This window comes from Lepidochelys kempii, chromosome 13 (genome assembly GCF_965140285.1).
Source record: "Lepidochelys kempii isolate rLepKem1 chromosome 13, rLepKem1.hap1, whole genome shotgun sequence".
NCBI classification, from domain to species: Eukaryota; Metazoa; Chordata; order Testudines; family Cheloniidae; genus Lepidochelys; species Lepidochelys kempii.
Genome location: NC_136392.1, coordinates 51,779 through 70,919, shown reverse-complemented (window position 1 = coordinate 70,919; position 19,141 = coordinate 51,779). Strand labels below are relative to the sequence as shown.

At 42.1% G+C, this 19,141-nt stretch overlaps 1 protein-coding gene across 2 annotated transcripts; it reads right to left on the bottom strand.

Annotated features, from left to right (window-relative positions):
• Positions 1-586: 586 nt before the first annotated feature.
• Positions 587-18,458, bottom strand: LOC140904464 (protein-glutamine gamma-glutamyltransferase E). 2 transcript variants are annotated; one of them, XM_073326841.1, is made up of 14 exons: positions 18,298-18,458; positions 15,503-15,762; positions 14,099-14,272; positions 13,509-13,751; positions 12,710-12,828; positions 11,797-11,925; positions 10,349-10,526; positions 10,002-10,137; positions 7,950-8,053; positions 7,201-7,446; positions 5,841-6,146; positions 4,294-4,451; positions 3,901-4,034; positions 587-2,257 (listed from the first exon to the last, which is right to left on the bottom strand). In XM_073326841.1, the coding sequence occupies exons 2-14, from the start codon at positions 15,510-15,512 to the stop codon at positions 2,110-2,112; spliced, it is 2,085 nt and encodes a 694-aa protein (XP_073182942.1). In that variant the 5' UTR covers positions 15,513-15,762; positions 18,298-18,458; the 3' UTR covers positions 587-2,109. The 2 variants fall into 2 exon arrangements, with proteins under 2 accessions (XP_073182942.1, XP_073182943.1); XM_073326842.1 differs by lacking the exon at positions 15,503-15,762.
• Positions 18,459-19,141: the final 683 nt, after the last annotated feature.

Here is a 19,141-nt window from a genome sequence, read left to right as displayed (position 1 = left end):
CATTCATAAGCATATTTCCATAAAGCCTTATGGGGTGCACCATCACAGACATCCCTGTGGTCTGGCCTCAGGGTAAGAGCCAGAAACAGGGAGTCAGAGCCAGATTCAGGAACCAGGCAAGGGAGCAGGGCTGGAGTAGGACAAGAATGAGGTAGGCACAGGCATGATCACAGCTTCAGGTGTGAGCATTCATGCTGAGCTTAAATGCAAACCTGTTGGTTCCTTGCAGCCAATTGTCTAGGCTGGCCAATCAGGCGACTCTGCTGCAGCCCAGCTAGGTACATTGACTGGCCTGAGGGATAAGTCCCAGACTCAGTTGAGGGAACTCAAGCCCATAATTCTTGACAGCATCTGTGCATTAGTGTATTGGCATGTAGAGACCAAGGTGGGGCAGTAGAGGGACATGAGACTGAGGGGAGCAGATTTTTTTCAGCCAAGGGAAGTGTACTAGAAGGCAGAAAGATAAAATTACTGCAGCTGAATCTGGGGATTGGTGGGTGGGAACATGGGAACTGTATGGCGGAGGGAGAGGAATTTCATAAAAAAACAAACAAACTCAACCTGTGGTGTCTCATCCCCTTGATCATTCTGAGTATGGCTATACTACCATGCTGTACAAGCCCATCTGAAATCCTGGTTATGTACTCGTGTTGATAGCCTATACTGGGGTCTATGCCACTGCATCTTCAGTGCTACTTTTAGCCATGCTAGGTAGATGAAAGGTGGTGCGGGTATGTCTATCCAAGATCCAAGATACAATCGCACCGGTAAATTGCAGTGTAGACATACTGTCCGCCTAGAGCTCATATCCCTCTCTGCCACACTTTCACCTGTCTTTATCTTTTTTAATTGTTCACTCTTTAGCATAAAGACTGTGACCTCCTCTGTTTGGAAAGCACCCAGCACAGCGTAGGTCCCACCAACTATCTCAATGTGAAAAAGTTTTGGGGGCAGGGACAATAATGCTAGAGAAGAAGCTGAGGATCCAAAACGGGATAGGTAAAACAATGTAGCTCTTTAATAGTGAATATCCTTTAGAAAAACTTACAGAATTTAATAGAAAATTATATGCCTGTGATAGAATTCTGTAGGCTGGTTTAAAAGCCATAAAAAGAATCTTACTATTCTATACCTTTTTCGAGTAATTTCTATAGAACCCTATTAGTTTCCATTCTTATTAAATTCTAGAGAAACTTTTCATAAGGGTGGCTTAAATTGTTGTAATATCCTGTCCTTTCTGCACAGTATAAGTCATGTTCAATGTTAAAATAATGTAGATTTAGTATTGCTCACGCTAGAAGGGTCCGGATCTCACAGCAGATTATCAGTACCTGGGGCCACAGGGAATAGCATCCCAATTTAAAAAGGCATAAGAAAACCAGACACACAATTGGGAGAGAAGTGCAGATAGTATATTTAAAATTTGGAAATTTACATCAGTATATGAAGAATCCCTCCCTCACATTGTGTATTGAATGTATAACTAGGGCCCTACCAAATTCACAGTCCATTTTGGTCAATTCCATGGTCATAGGATTTTAAAAATTGTAAATTTCATTATTTCAGATATTTAAATCTGAAATTTCACGGTATTGTAACTGTAGGGTCCTGACCCAACTCTGAGGCAGCAGCACAGAAGTAAGGGTGGCGGTATGCCACCCTTACTTCTGCGCTGCTGCTGGTGAGACACCGCCTTCAGAGCTGGGCACCTGGCCAACAGCCACTGCTCTCCACCCACCCAGCTCTGAAGGCAGCGTAGAAGTAAAGGTGGCAATACTGCAACCCCCCCAACAGTAATCTTGCAACTCCCCCCACAACCCTCTTTTGGGTTAGGACCCCCAGTTTGAGAAACGCTGGTCTCCCCTGTGAAATCTGTATAGTATAGGGTAAAAATACACAAAAGACCAGATTTCACAGTCCATGATGCATTTTTCACAGCCACGAATTTGGTAAAACTATGTAACAGGATATTTCCTGTCAGACAGGGTGTGGATTTTGTTTCTGTAGCAGAAATAGATTGATTTACTAATTGTGCACAGAAGACAGGAGCTTTCTTGTACTATTTCACTCAAGGTTATACAGACAAACTGACCACTGCACATCTTATAATCAGTTGGCCACATTTATGGTCTCAAAGGCTTTGACATCTGGAAACTTGTCACAGGAGAAATTAACAAGCAGTTGCTTGGTTCCACTCTTGGTGGGAATGATTTCAAATGGTATTTTGGAAGTTTGCCTGGACTGTAGTGAGGGTATTCTAAAAAACAGAAACAAAAGGAGAAATATCAGTTGAAAACAGCCTTGTATTTTATATTTGAGTTTCCCTGCCAGCCATCCTCCCTATGCATTTCTGTCAGGAGGGAGCAGGAGCTATACAATGGGCATCCAAAGGGGCCTAAAGGAGTTAGATCTCCAATGCTTTTGCTGGGAGTTGGGTACTTAGCTGTCTTCAGCCACTTTGGAGTTCCCTACTGTGAGTATGCAATAGATAATTCAGAGTCTGGTTAGCATTTTCACTTACATTTAAGGATATGCAGGTGTTAGACTAAAGGGCATAGACAAATAGAATATTTGGCAGGCATTTGTACCTGCCAAGTGCATGCAGAAGTTTGTGTGTACAGATCTGTGAAGGCCAGATGGAGGTCTGGCTGAAAATTTACTCTTCCTGGTTCTACAGTAAAATACCAGCATTACAAGACATTAATGATCCAAACATGTATGAAAAATGAACCGGATAGCATCTATTATATTACAGCTCTTTATAGCTATACCATACCTCATTTATCAGTAGCAAATACACTAGTGCCCCCTAATGAGTAAGGGTTTCAATTTATTGATCTAACCCCTACTGAATGTCTACATCTCCCAAAACAATGACATTTTTTGAATTTCAAAACCAAGGTTGAAAAATCATATATGCCAATGGTTACTATTTAGGAGAAATAGTCTCTTGTTTTAAAAAAGTATTTATCACAATATTCACCACTCCTTCCATTCTGTCCCTCCATAATTAATATATTTAAATCTCTAAATACACAAATTTTATATCTTTCAAAGTCTTAGCATGTCTGGCTTTCTAAACATTACGATTTAGGTCTGGATTATTAAAACCCAGCCTCTTTTTATCAGCAGTTTTTCCATATACTAGTTGCAGGAGGAATTTTGCCCCAGCAGTAGTTGTGCATGGAGAGAGATGGGGGTACATTTTCAGAAGGATGGCCTTCTTTTGAGGGTGCAATTTCTGTCTGAAATATTTGAACTTATTGAAATGTTCACAGTTTGAAATGCAGGCACAAATCTGCATACTTGCACCTCTACCTACCTGATATGGGTTAATATCAGAGAGAGAGAGAGAGAGAGAGAGAGAGAGAGAGAGAGAAATACTCAGATTTGCACACACACAGTTCATTTTAAAACGTTTTTAAAAGGACCCAAGGTTAACAGGTACAGCTTTTTTGGGTAGAAACCATCACTTACTCTGTATCATGCCTTCTACAGTAGGGAGTGACCTGGTTGGCACTGCCACAATATTCAAGTTTAATTGATTGCATCTGCAGACTGGCTGCCAGGGCCTCAGCCCCACTGAATGTTTATCCCACTTATATCATTTAGACTTTTACCCAATGTGTGGTGCAATCAGGTAAATGGGTGAATAAATAGCACCAACTTATGCCCACAGTTATTGGCACCTACAAACTGCAGTGCCAAAAGAAAGGTCAGGTTGAGGCCTCATTAAAAATCACGTCTTTGTTTTCTTGAGTCTCATTTCCACAGACAGACCTCTGTGGTCATAGCCAGAAGGAAAAATGTGTCATGCCAACATTTGCTTCAAAAACACCCAACCCTAAGTCCTGTTGTGTGCAGCGTTTGTGTCAAGAAGTTGATGCTCCTTGTACTTACTCTATCTCAAGCTTTCCTTTCACCAGGTCACTGCCTTCTGCCAGCAGCACACAGTCTTTCACTTCTTGGTCGAGAGGATTGGTAAATATCACTTCCACATTCACTGGTTCATTCACCTTCGCATCACTGGGGACCTGCACAGACCAAATACTTTCATGATCACATTCTAAAGCAGAAAATGATGTTATGAGTCATCAAATGTTGAGCACTCTTAAGACACCCCACCATGTCAGGATGAGAACAGAGCATCTCTGTCAATGGAAAAGACAGTTAATGTAGGAACAAAAGATCCAGTCTAAATCTCCTTTCATTGTCCCTTTTCCCCAGTGCTGAAGCTGTGTAAAGCAGCTGAAGCACTGTTTCTCTCCAGGTGGCAAAGGGACAGATCTTTACCTGCATGACAAGGTCAGGGTTATCCAGAGTGATGTTTCTTTCCACCACCACATCAATCCCACTTTCAACTTGACACAAAGCTGTTACTCGAATCATGTTGTCTCCTGTTAAATTTTGCTGGTACTCAGCATATGTTATCTTAACAGGAAACTGTTTCTCTGAAAGGCAATAATAACATAAAAAGAAAAGGAGTACTTGTGGCACCTTAGAGACTAACCAATTTATTAGAGCATAAGCTTTCGTGAGCTACAGCTCACTATAAAATTTTAAAAATAAATAGGATGAGATGCACTCGCAAAAGTCTAACAAATGTCATTCACCTAAAATGAGTATTTTCCTATCACCCAGTATCTGGTGCTAGATAGTACATGAGCTTCCCCTGCTTTTCTCTCACTTCTTGCTGCATTGCCTGTCTGCCTGTCTGGGACTGGACTGGGGTTGGTTTCTCTTCTTCAGTTCCTTCTGCCTCATTCTCTGCCCCTTTTTCCCTCCCCATTGTTCTTTCTGGAAGGTGATGAGGAGTAATGGTCTCAAGCTGCAGTGGGGGAGATTTAGGTTGGATATTAGGAAAAACCTTTTCACTAGGAGGGTGGTGAAACACTGGAATGCGTTACCTAGGGAGGTGGTGGAATCTCCTTCCTTAGAAGTTTTTAAGGTCAGGCTTGACAAAGCCTTGGCTGGGATGATTTAATTGGGGATTGGTCCTGCTTTTGAGCAGGGGGTTGGACTAGATGACCTCCTGAGGTCCCTTCCAACCCTGATATTCTATAATTTTATGATTCTATGAGGCAGATAACTTGCCACTTTGCATTTCATTAACTAGTTAGTGTCTATTTAATTGTAATGGGAAAATCTTCTCAGGCCCTATCCAGGACTAATTCCATAAGATGCATATTACCTGGACCTGCTTGTGTTGTGTACTTGCATTTTCTCAAGCTTTCCTCTATCTGTGCTTTATCCAAAGTTATTTTATAGCATTTTCCTTCTGAACTAATAATTCAGGCTTCTTTTTGTTCAAGATATAGTATAAACAGGGCATTTCAGCCACTTTTGAATCATCAATAATTTCATTCCCCCCAATGAAACAGTTTTCTTCCTTTTACTGTGCTGCTTCTTCCCAGTATAAAAATCCATGTAACTTTTCAGAAGCCCTTTGGCTGCCATTAACTCATCTTGCTTTTTTGTTGTCCTTATCTTTTCCATACTAGCTTCTGTTAACTGAGTATTCTGGTTTACTTGCCACCACCTCTTCATTTCTGGTATGTTTCTTCCACCCCCTATATCTGAGCAGTGTTTGGGAACCACACGGGAAATGTTTTATTTCTTAGATTTTTCTCTTTTAGAAGAACTTTAACCTGCTTTGGATTAAAGATGGTGTCTCTTAGGAATCCTCAGCCTCCTTCCACGCTGGAATTTAAGACCCTTTCCCATTGCACCTTTCTTAGTAGATTTCTTCATTCCCTCAGTTTTGCCACCTTTAAATCTAATTCTCTCATACTGTTACGACAAACTTGTTTCTTTGGTTACACAATTATATGAAAAATTACCTTCTTCAGAAGCAAAAGTAGCTGAAAGGGAGTCTTTCCAGACCTTATGAATTGGCTTCCCAGTGTACACGATGGTCCAAGCAGTCAGATTTGCCTTTACAGTCTTAGCATCAGAGGTCAAATTTCTGAGAACCAAGATTAGGCTGACATCTTTGCCGATCTGTAAGGAGCCATCCACCTTGAACTTCCCTGAAATGTCAGGCTTTTGATCAATTTCTGGTCGCTTCTCTGATGTGGCACTAAAACCATATACTCGACCCAGCTTTGTACGAGCCTTTTCATACACTTCTCTTTCCTTCCGAGAGCCTATTAGAGAGAGAGAGTGAGCCATGAAAATCATAATAAAAAAAACAGTAAAATATGTCCATTTGTAAATGTTGTATGCAGGGTAGTTGTAGCGGCGTTGGTCCTAGGATATTTAGAGAGATAACCATCTTGTCTCTCCACTTTTAACTGACAAGCCTGATGCTTACCCAGCAGGATGTAGGGCCCTGACAGATCTGCCTCCAGGGGAGACAGAGCAACTGTTTACTGCAGCCACTATTAACCTGTTGGATGAGTGACAGGCATGCATTCATTTCAGAGTTGCTGTCCTTAAACTTGAGAGCACTAAACCTGTTAATTCCAGAGAGGAACTAAAGCTTAGTTCCGAAACCTTTCCTCATCCAACTTTTCCTAGGGCTGTACAAGTGGTAAATATAAATTCCAACTTGCTTCACTTTATTCTGTAAATGAAGCATCCCTCTAAACTGATGGGACTGACAGGCCTGCAGCTTACTTGAACAGGCCTTACTCTGATATGAGGGTTTGAATGATCAGCCCTCCCCCCCTTTAGACATTTTTAATATCTTTGTGTCTTACTCTTTTTTACACATGCAAACTTAGCTAATAGAAGTTTGTATTCTGTATTTTGTACAGGCAAAACTGAAGGTGCGAATTTAGCGGCCGGTTGAGGTCCTTTTGAAAGCGTTGCCCTTCTTGTGGAGTTTGCTATCTGTCTATCTTAGATTTCTATACAGTACCTGTAAACTATCTAATAACTGTGTTGTCAGTAGCAAATGCAATTTGAGCAGCCTGTGTTATCATGGACAGGACGGGACAGGACATGTTTTGCACAATGTAATTAAGAGCAACATTACCCAGATCTCATGAATCAAAACTGACATATCAGAAATGGTATGGCACAATACTATACCTTCCGTCTTCCTCCTTGGCGTAGCGCTGTAGGAGCCTCACTAGCTGTAACTTTTGTCCTAGCTGTTGTAGTACTTGCTAAGGTACTGGCTCCTATTACAATGTTTCTACCATTTTAAGAATTAAGCTTTCATGCTACTATCACAAAACAGGATTTTCTCTTTACCTTCTCCATATTTGTAATTATTAGTGACATCTACACGGGCATAACTGCCTACTGCCTTGGTGCTGATGAACTGGCCAATTGATTTGGTCTCAGAAGAGATCGGCTTTGCCTGTCTACGCCTAATGTCGTAAGTCCAGCTGATACGGTCTGCATTCACCTCAGCAAATACGAATGGACAATCATACTCAAGGTCTACATCTCCTTCTTTGATGGCTATAAGTGAGGCAGGACCACACTGATATATTCCTAGAGTATCAGGGAAAAGAAAATCAATTAGGGCTAGACTAGTCAAAACTCTCTAATAGAATGTAAGCAATGCACATTAGACATAAACTGTGTGTCAAGGACCCCTGAATTATACAGCCCTGCCACCCCACTCCAGCCCTCTCCTCCTTAAAGTTGTCCATTCCAGTCAGCAGCTTAGACTTTGTATTTATTTGTTTTGATGATAAATCCAATTTGTTTTATTCTGCCATCTAATTTTCAATAGCTGCAGATTTCTGTGCTGAAAACGTAGGAGTTTCTGGAAGAAGCTGGATAGGGAAGCTTGTTTTGTGTTTTGGCACCAAGTAGTAAACTGAGATCTTAACGGTGGAAAGGGATGCATGTTCTCATTTCCCTCCCTTTTTGGGCAGGGAGAGAAGTGATATTGTTTGGCCAGGGTTGAATTCCTCATTCTCCCCAACAAGTCCTGAGAGTGACTAGTTGTCCCCCTGCTTTAACATTTTCCTGAATTAAAATCCCTGTACCTGCACTTCTCTCCTGGGGAGTTGAATCCAGAATTTGCCATCCGTTGTAGGAGGGCCCCAGATCACTTCGGGTAAACCAGCTTTCATTCCAGACATGGAAATTCCTAGAGACAAGAATAAACGTGGTAAACAACTAATGTGTGACAGTTGTGTAGCGAGTTTCTGAGGGTCACTGATTGTATCCACTTCTACATGTCTGTAAACCCAGATTCTCTCATCTGACCAAATTGTTCATGCTGAAGGACCAACAAAACAAACAAAAACAGAGGCTTCATGTTGCCTTTGAGGCTCCTTCAGCCAGGAACTAGTTTGGCCCAGGACACAACTCACTGCAGCTTTAGGGGAGTTCTAAATTATGTTCAGCTGCTTACAGCCCCAAAAGCATATTGTGGCAGCCAGGGATTACAGGAGTGCAGCAGTGCTCTGGCCACATCCTGTGAACTGGGAGTTGCCAGTAGGGTGATCCAAAACCTCCTCTTCCCCTAGGGGAAACCCTCAGGTTGCTGATGAAGATGGCTTTCTGGCTACTCTTTGCTGCTGGCAGAAAGACCATAAGGGAGAATGGGGTCCATAAATACATTAAATGTCTGCACAACTTAATACATTTCCTAGCCGCACATTATACCCCCTAACAAAGCATTCGCAGTGAGACGTGGTTTCCCAGTGGTTTCTGTATTGGTATCTAATAGCTAAGAAAATAACAGAATGGTAAATGAAACAGCATAAATATTACTTTATTGCTGTTATAAACCATGCAAAATAAGAAATTATCCTGATTCTGGATCAGGCATGTCTCAGCAAGTAATGGCCCTTATTGAGGGTCCTCAACACTTCCAGCCTCCCACTAATTTACAGGAAATGCACTCCTTGTCTATCATTTATTGCTTACTATAGCAAATGTTGTAATTCTGTATATGTTCTCTCCTGAGACTGAATATTTCAGACTTGATCCTGAGAATCTCAACCTGAAGTTCTGGATGGGAGTTTCATTGGGAAATGTAAAATCAACAAGAATTTTATGTCTGACATAACTGAAAACAATCCCAGACATTTTATAGTTATACGGGAAGCCTTGGACCTGATTTTGAAAGGTTCTGAGCACTCTCAGCTTTCACTGGGTTCAACAGTGTTCCCTGGAGTACAAGGACTGAGATTATGGCTGGTCCTTGCACCCAGGATGCTCTCCCTTCCTGAGCACCTCTGCAGTTACACAGCATAATATCACACTAAATTTGTTCCTTAATTTATGCATCTACCATTTAATTCTGGGCATAATTCTGTGGATTTTCACCCCAGTGACCTGATATGGGGACAAGTAATACCTGTATAAAGGAAGCCTGTGTCCTGGTCATGCTGAAAGTTCACATCTTAATGAACACCCATAGGTGCTGGAACTAGGGGTCCTGGGAGAGCTGCTGAACCCCCTGGCTTGAAGTGGTTTCCATCATATCCAAGGTTTACAGTTTGGTTCAATGGCTCTCAGCACCCCCACTATAAAAATTGTTCCAGCACCACTTTGTGCACCCTTTTAAAAATCTGGACCCAAACTAATGAAGTCCCATTGTGTGATATTTTCAGGTTGACACCTTAGATTTTTGTATCCACTTTGGTCCTGTAGTTGTAGTATTGTTCGAACTCTTTCTAACTTAGCTTCAAGTGACTGCCGTAACTCTTTGTTAAATTAGACTCTGTACTAAATGAAGTACATGTGGATTAAATAGTGTTGATCATTGAGAATTGTTCTGCTCTTTGGAGAGAGAGAGAGAGAGAGAGAGACCATAATTTGGGTGTGAAGATTGGGGTAACCCGAGCTGGTGGTTTCCATGCTTTTTATTGTTTTGTTATTTATTTAATGATGTGTATCTTGTTTTGAGTTGCAGCTTTAACTATACGTTAACAATGTGTTTAGTGTGGGAATCTACACACTTTGATTGAGGAGTCTGTATCTATCCCGTCAATGCACAGGACCAAATCATGCCTTTGACTTGCATCTATAAGTCCCAATGATGTCAATGCTTAATACTGCAGATATTTAGAAGAGTAGTTGGTTACCAGACGCTGTCACTCCCCATGTTCAGATGATTTCCAGACTCATCATAATATATATCCACACTCAGGTTTCTATCTGCGTCATGGGCGGAGTTGAAATTTGAAATCACACGAGTAGGAATCCCCAGACACCTGAGCACTAAAGAAACCAAAACAAATAATTAAAAACCTGTATTTCTGAGATACAAAGTTTCTATGTTACTATCCTCAGCTAATATTTCTGGATAGTGATCCTGGCCAAACCAGGCTCTGACACTGCCAGTGCTTTGAAACAGGCCTCAGTATAGAGGGTTTAGCATTTCCCATAATGGAGCCTGTACAACAAACACGTCTGTGTTACTGAAACATACCTGTGGTCAGCACTGATGCAAAAACCCAGCATTGTCCATATCTAACAGGTCTAAATCCTGCATCCTTCCACTTTTGCAGGATTTCAACACTTCCATTCCAACTGCCTGGACTTGTTCCACCAGAGTAATTTCCACTCCAGTTTCCCAGCACCACCCCGTTATCATCATTACTGTTGACCTGGAAAAAAAATATACCCTAGATTAACACATAGCATAGTTTGCAGTAGAAGAAGGAAAGGAGGGAGAAACAGCCCTGTGTGGCATATAGTAATAATTAATACCTCTTATAACTGTTATGTAAGTGCTTTTTCATCAGTAGATCTCAAAGTGCAACACAGTCTTTACTATATTGATCCCCAGAATGCCCTTGTGCCATAGGACATTACTATTGACTCCATTTTACAGATGGGGAACTGGGGCACATAGAGGCTGAGTGACTTTCCCAAGGTCACACAGGGAGACTGTGTCAGAGGAAGGAACTGACCCTGAGTCTCCCAAGTCTTAGGCTAGTGCCCTAATCATTATACAAGGGGCAAAGCCACTGCTTCAGGGAACTGGCTTGCCACGAAGAAGGCATCTTATTTTAAGGGAAGTAGGAGATGTATTTAATCAAGAAATGAAAATATTTAGCCCCCTCTGCTCCTCCCACCCGAAAATAACAGCAGTAGGTCAAAGCACTTTACAGAACTTTAAGTGCATCATATCAGGATCCATGTGCCAGCAGTTGTGCAGCATACTGTAGATGTACTCCCCCAGCTTGAAACACGCTAAGTTTCAGCACAAACAAGCCCTTATGTGGGGAGATGTACATTACAACTTAGAGCAGCTTCATTGTTTTAAACTGAAACTAGTAGAAAAAATGTCTTGGCTGGATGCAGAAGTCTTAATAGTATATTGTCTCCTGCTTTTATTGCTACCTTTATAAATTTTTAAGTCAATTTAGTGCTCATGGAAGGAATGCTAGCCCCAGAGAATAAAATCCTCTACTTCAGGGGCAGAGCAACTGGAGAGATCAGGAGTAACATCTAGGATTCTGGGGAAGAGCCTTCTCAATAAAAAAATCCCTTGCCTATAGAACTCCTTACCAGAAGTGATCAAATAAGCCAAAATGTAAGACTACCAGGAATGACCTCTGTGAATACCACCAGACCCACTCTCAATCTCACTCTCTGTTTAAGGGGGGAAATGGAGTTATGAACTCTTTATTTTGTCTGACAACTGGATGCCAAAGTGATAGATGCCTCAGAAATACCATAGACTAAGAAGAACTTGCAGGCACAAATTGGGTAGTTGTCCATCACTGTGGTTTCTGAGCCACACAAACGGTGGATTTACCCTCACAGGGAAGTATCTTCCATCTGCTTTTAAAGAACTGCTTTTAAAGAAACAGTTAGTGGATTTGGCTTTTGCAATGTTTCTAATGCTGAGTAAATCAACCCTTTTCTTACCATGGCACTGAGCACACGGCCCACATAATTGGGATCATCTCTGCGAGACACATCAGTGGCAGGGTCTTGACGGTAGCTTAGGCTTCTATCCAGTATGGAAAGGCAGATATTCAGAATGTCCCCTTGAAACTGTGTTTTAAAAATAAGTTAATATATAGGTGATGCAAATTGTTCTTCCTTATAAATCTTAAGGGTACAATAGTCTAAATCAGTATTTGAAATAATAGTCTACATATTTCTTAAGGAGCCATTCTAGCTCCAACATAAATTATGGGCTTGGTGCAGGAGTTACTGGATACAAATCTCTGGCCTGTGTCATTCAGAAGATCAAACTAGATGATCGCAATGGTCCTTTCAGGCCCCAGAATTTATGACTGTGTAATAACAGTTGGGATAGTGCTGCCCAGCATCACAGCAGTTACATCTGTGTACAGTTTCAGAGTGGTAGCCTTGTTAGTCTCAGCAAAAACAACGAGGAGTCCTTATGGCACCTTAGAGACTAACAAATTTATTTGGGCATAAGCTTTCATGGGCTAGAACCCACTTCATCAGATGCACAGATTGTCTGTGTACAGTGTTATCCAGCAGAGACTTTAAAACATTTATAGCTGAACTATGGGAGTCCTGGTTTATGAGAAATGCGCAGTTATCGATACTGACCTTTATGTGAATTGGTATAAAGGGGGGCATGAGATGAGGCCTGATGCCTGTGACCAGGCTCCTGTTGTCCAGATAAGTCACTGGGAGGTAAAGAGGAACATGGCTAGGGCTGCCAGTGCCCCAGAAGGTCTCTCAAAGACAGTGCAGCACATAATGCAGCACAACGTATGAACTAGAAAGAGCAGGCAAGGTATTGATCTAGCTTGTGAGAATAAAGGAGGCCCAAACACCAAGTTCTTCACTTTGCATTTACCTGGCCATAATTCCAGCCCCGCCTGTGAATATAGTTTACGTTGCCCACAAAGAGAATTCCAAACTCTTCCAGCACGTACTCCTTGCGCTCAGAGCTGTCAGGCATAAACACATCATCCCCTGAAAATCCAAAGCAGAGATGCTGTAAAACCACAATGGGGCAGGGGTTTGAAAGCCTCAGATGAGCTTCTGTAAACACCCATCTGCTCTGCTCTCAATGTTCTCAATGGATTTTAGAAATTCAACCCTTTTGCAGTTGTGGGGTGAAGGAAGAGGGATGGGGGATAGCGAAGACACACCCATGGCTAAGTCTCTGTCCTGCAGGGGAAAGGAAGTGTGGGATAGATTCAGGGCCTTGTCTTTTTTTCTCTCGGGGATAGTACAGTGCCTAGTAGTGCCCAGTCTCCTCCCTTCTATGGTGGTGCTGAGCTGTGGGAGATACAGGGCTCAGTCTATGCCTTTCAGCGTAAGGGCTCTCTGGTAGGACTCCATAATCACACAAAAGCTACAGAGTGAACATGATGAGTTTGTAGCTTCCCTCTTGGGAATCCCACAGGACCCTGACTCTGCACAGAGAGGAGGTGGGGTGCACTCCCTACTGTGCGCTATACAGCAAATCTCTAAGACATTCAGCTGTTTTTTGTGTCACTGGAAGGTATTAGGACACTCTTGATTCCCACTCTTCGTGCTCAGTGTTACGGTACATATTGTTACTGTTCAGTTGCTGTACATCAGATGGGCAAGCTACACATATTAAAGCTGCAGTGAGTTACTTAGAGAGAAACCCAAGGTGTCTGTACCTGAAGACCAAGGGTTAAAGAGCAGAACGAATGTTCCGAGGGTCCGATGGGAGGCCCTACCACCTGAGGCAGGCTGCACGCTCAGTTTGTAGCGTCCGATGGCAGCATTAGCCGGGCTGGAAATAGAGATGCTGACGGAGCTGGAGTTGGTGGATTGTTGGACTGCACTCCAGGTACTATTGCTCGCTGTGCTGGAGATGTCAAATACAGCCTGGGTCTTAGCTTGCAGTGATGGTTGTGGTCCTTTCAAAGAGGATTAAGAACACTGAAATTTCTCCTGCACTCTGAAACTACATACAATTTCTATTCAACCCAGCAGAGAGGCAACCCCTGATGAGTGAGATTGTACCATATGTCAGCATGTTATAGACAAATTGATGCCAAATACTATTATTTGTGAGTCATACATTTAACACCCTGCACGGTCACCTGGGTAGGTACAACTGTGTTAACAATAGCTCTGAGGGGATGAATTCGTGCGGGCATTATTATCTCCTTCTGACGGGGTGAGTGGGCATCTGCGGGGAAGGACATCACCAGTTTATGAGGCAGCAACTTGTTTGTGTGAGGGACTGAAGAGGGGGCATTACCTGTTTCTGCAGTGAATGTTAAGCTCTCTCCAGTCTGCAGTGCTCTGTTGAAGGTCAAGATGATGGTGAAGGCTTGTCCTCTCCTCACAATCAGCTCTGTGCTGGAGTATTTATCAGTATGGTGTGCACTCGCATTTGCTTCAAGCTGCCAGTTGATATTTATCAATGTCAGAGCTGTGAGAAGAGAAAATAAAGGTAAGGAGAATCTCAAGGCCTTGTGGGGGCAGAGGAGTCTCTAGCGATGGACAGAAAAAAAGCTCGGTCATCTTCTTTGGAGTTGTACATGTTTTAAGTACAGGTGACTTGGGGCAATGGGAGGCAATTTGATGGAGGAGGTTCTTCCTGTGTTTGTGTCTCCATCACACAGAGGAACCAATTGTTCATTTTGCAAGCATTTATCTAGCTTCTTGGGAGATGGCATCTCTCAAAGCAGAGACTGTTGTAGCTAGTGCTGACTAAAATAGAACAAGATTTGGTTAATGCAGTACTAGAGGGAGGCTGGGAACGCATCTGAGAGGAGAGAGATGGTAGAGTTGAGAGTGAGTTGCTTGAATAAAGAATGCAGTTTAATTCTACTGACTGATTCTTTCAGTCAAAATACTGGCTGTGACGTGAGGCTGAAAATTTGAGGTATAAAGCAGGGTCATACAGGGGAATCCTCTTGGCCTCTGGGAAGGAAGCAGGGGACTCCAAAAACCTATAAAGCTGAGACATATTCCTGTTTTTTAAACAGTGATGTGACTTACTTCTGCAGCAAACTCAGCCCCTGTGGCTCCAAAGAGCAGGAAGTCAGCTCAGGTCTCTGGCACATCAAGACAAGACACCTGTTTAGACCTTGGGGTCAGATTTAACATGGCCTTCCAGGACCCTTCAGAATTAGTTCTGATTTCGTTTAAGCATTTGTCTCCATCTCTCTCCCATGCATATCACTTACACCAATTCCACAAGTGCAGTGTAGATAATATACAGAAGATGTGACCTCCAGCTAATACTGCATATTCTACTTACAAGTGAGAAGTGTCTCTTGAAATCACCACTCTACATGGCAGTGAATGTTTTCTCTAGAGTTTGGAACAAATATCTGCTTTGCATTTCCTTGAGCCCCCACTTTATAGTTCTAGTATATGATATTTCTGAGTCATGATATTTCTGAGTATGACTCAGACCTTAATTGTTTGTTATGCTACTAGGGCTGAAGGCTGTCAGACTGTGACTGAGAGGAGATTGTGAAACAAGCAGCTGAATCCTCCACAGTTGGGATGTAGCAGGGGCTCCATGAACCCCTTATTAAAATTCTGCAGTCAAATTGAGTGGAAAGTTTGGGTGCTTTCCCTGGGTCTGGAGGAGTTGCTCTCAGCCCCCTTTCTGGACGCTGCTAAATTAGCCCTGCCAGAAATGACTTACCTGGGTTCATTTGGATCTGCTGTAGAGCAAAATATTTCCTTTAAAATAGCCTTGATAGCACCAAGTGCCAGGTCCTGCATTTAAACAGTACCATGGGGAGGATCCTCCACACCTTTTCCCCAGGTCTACACCCCAGCCTCAGATCCCACAAATGGAACACTGGGCTGGGCTGTGAATGTGCTCTGAGTGGTTCACAAAAAGTCTGACCACATCCACCAAGTGCTGTCTTGTTTGTCAAGTGGGGCTGCCTCTTCCTGTTCCTGCAGTTAGGGTTATGAGAATGAGTTCTGTTTAAATGGAGAAAAACACAAATGGACAGATTCCCTATTCTCTCCTGCTTCCTTCTGTGAGCATATGCCAATGGTACATGGAGCATACTGGAGGTTTAGTGGAAAATGTTTGGGGAGCCACTTGTTAAAATATTGGCTATGATGTTGGCACATCATTGCGCAAATGTTACATGGAGGAAATTGTGGATTTGTGGTTATTTTCCTGTTGCTGCAATCTGTGGTTATTGTTTTTACTGTCCAGTTTTAACACGTACTCCCTCTGTTAACAAAGAGCTCTCTTAAACAGCCCAGTAGCATTTTTCATGGCTGTTTACTTAAGCAATATTTAGTGGAGCAGATTTTTTGGTACCTGCCCATACTACACACCTGACCCCTTTCCAACCCTGCTGCTTCTTAGTTCATTTCTTAGAGATGAACATTTAGATTAATGGAATGTCAGAGCCCACCTGGTACATTTAGAATTTCATCTAGTGGGCACTGGCAGACCATACACTGCACTTTCACCAACAAGTTAGGAAGTATTGGCAAAACGAATCCGCGAGGAATATGCCAAGATAGTAAGTGGTTCAAGTCACCCCAATAAATTTAAATAAAAACAAAATAACTTGTATAAATAAAATGCATGACTTTTAGAGTCCATGGGCCTGATTCTCTTCTCACTTCCTCTGTGTAGTTCCATTGACCTCAGTGGATTTACTCTTGATTTACATCAGCATGAGAGGAAAATCAAGGTCTCTGTTTCTGCTCTTTGGACACGGTTCTCTTATCAGTTTCACCAAGTGATGGTCCCGATTCACCTTATGCCTGCAGAGGCTAGGCTCCAAACTCTGGCAAAGAGGGTATGCCAAGAGAGGGGCGCAATCTCTCTCCAGGCTAGACTTCAATGCTTGGGCTCATATGAAGCCCTGTCTAGATTTAAAGGTGTTGTCCCCATCAGGTATAGTTGCTCCTGCAAGTACAAGGGGTGCACATTCCCTGCACCTACGGGATGGTATCTAGCCCCGTATGTGTGCTCAACACAGAAACACTTCTATAAACACAGGCTCTGTTAACACACAAACTCCATCTTAAAAGCTAGTTTTCAGTAAGTATTTGTAGACATGAGACCGAGTCCACAGAAGTATATTATTAATGCTCACAAAATACGTCTACCATAAATGCCTATATTAGTAATAGTTAGCTCTTGGCAAATGAAATTTAATGTGGATAAATGTAAAGTAATGCACATTGGAAAAAATAACCCCAACTATACATACAATATGATGGGGGCTAATTTAGCTACAACTAATCAGGAGAAAGATCTTGGAGTCATCATGGATAGTTCTCTGAAAATGTCCACACAGTGTGCAGCGGCAGTCAAAAAAGCAAAAGGGATGTTAGGAATCATTAAAAAAGGGATAGAGAATAAGACGGAGAATATCTTATTGCCCTTATATAAATTCATGGTACGCCCACATCTTGAATACTGAGTACAGATGTGGTCCCCGCATCTCAAAAAAGATATACTAGCATTAGAAAAGGTTCAGAAAAGGGCAACTAAAATGATTAGGGGTTTGGAACGGGTCCCATATGAGGAGAGATTAAAGAGGCTAGGACTTTTCAGCTTGGAAAAGAGGAGACTAAGGGGGGATATGATAGAGGTCTATAAAATCATGAGTGGTGTGGAGAAAGTGAATAAGGAAAAGTTATTTACTTGTTCCCATAATATAAGAACTAGGGGCCACCAAATGAAATTAATGGGTAGCAAGTTTAAAACAAATAAAAGGAAGTTCTTCACTCAGCGCACAGTCAACCTGTGGAACTCCTTGCCTGAGGAGGTTGTGAAGGCTAGGACTATAACAGGGTTTAAAGGAAAACTGGATAAATTCATGGAAGTTAAGTCCATTAATGGCTATTAGCCAGGATGGGTAAGGAATGGTGTCCCTAGCCTCTGTTTGTTAGAGGATGGAGATGGATCGAAGGAGAGAGATCACTAGATCATTACCTGTTAGGTCCACTCCCTCTGGGGCACCTAGCATTGGCCACTGTTGGCAGACAGGATACTGGGCTGGATGTACCTTTGGTCTGACCCAGTATGGCCATTCTTATGTTCTCTGATTCATATCTCTAGCTTGCCTTCTAAATTCCTAATATTTAACCTGACCAGCATAAAATAATCACATTCTGTACACTTTGGTAAATTCTTGGGTGATGCATCTGAACAGTCTTAGTGGTTCTCCACAACCCATTGTGCTCTGCATCTGTTTTGTAATACTGTACTCCAGTATTACAACCTATGGAATATCTTATTTTATCTGTTTGTTGTATTATTAAAAATTTAGGAAAATAAATGTTTAAAATATCTGTTACCAGTTATACAACTTATTCCAAATCCCAGAATATAGAGTATGCAACACTTAGAGCCCTTTGCAACAAACCCCCACTAAATAAACTATCCCAATAAGAGAATATAGCCTTATTCAGTTGCTCGCAGAGTATTTATTGAGAGACTTGTAATTTACTCACCAGCCATGATTTCTTGCTAGTCTGTGACTCGTGTTCTGTGTTCCTCTGGGCAGGTATGGTGCTGTATGATAAGGCTTCAAGCTGTGTTTGAAACACCATTTATAGAGAAAACCTTGGGCCTCTCCTTCTGTGCAAACCAATTACAATTCAAATGAGGTGGGTGAGGCACTCAGACAATGCGTTTAAATTTTCAGATGACAGTATGCTATCTGATAGGCTCTAAAGTCACTATAGTTATGCAAGACAGGAGGAAAAGCCAGGGTAGTGGAATCTACAAGTTACTTCTTCAGAGGGATCTGACTTAGTGATAAAGGAGTTCCAGGTTTCAGGTATAGTGATGTATCACTTCTAGGGATGAGGAGGAGTAATTTTTGAGTCAGTAAGAATTAATATCTTTTTCCCTATATGTCCCATAGGCAATTATATAACTTATAGGTCTTTTTTCCTGCTGTATGCTCAAAGCAGAGCTTCCAGCTCCTCAGAACTAGGGACTTGACTTCTCTCATGTATGAATCACTGGAGCCTGTTGAATTATGTTTTTCCCTCATGTTCAAAGTAGACTGTTTTGCTAGTGGTCACCAATCCCCTTTACTGCCACATATCCCTGGAGAGTAAAGTTCTCATATGGTAATAAACACCTACCCGAAAGAGAATCACATTTTTAAAAGGGTGGTCTCCTTTTTTCAGGCACAAATTACACACATATTTTCCACTTGAATTGTGGGTTCACAACTTGGTATTTACCCTTCGCCCGAATTTACCTCTGGGCACAAATCAGATAGCTAGAGGGTCAAATATTCTGACTTGCACCAGTAGTTCATTTCATAACACAAAAATACAGGCA

What these genes read in the sequence shown, in the direction of transcription:
- LOC140904464 (XM_073326841.1), bottom strand. An exon ending in TACTTTTGCTTCTGAAGAAG is followed by an intron (nt 4,452 to 5,840) that starts GTAATTTTTCAT and finishes ATTGCCTTTCAG; the next exon opens with AGAAACAGTTTCCTGTTAAG. An exon ending in AAAGGAAAGCTTGAGATAGA is followed by an intron (nt 2,258 to 3,900) that starts GTAAGTACAAGG and finishes TCTGTTTTTTAG; the next exon opens with AATACCCTCACTACAGTCCA.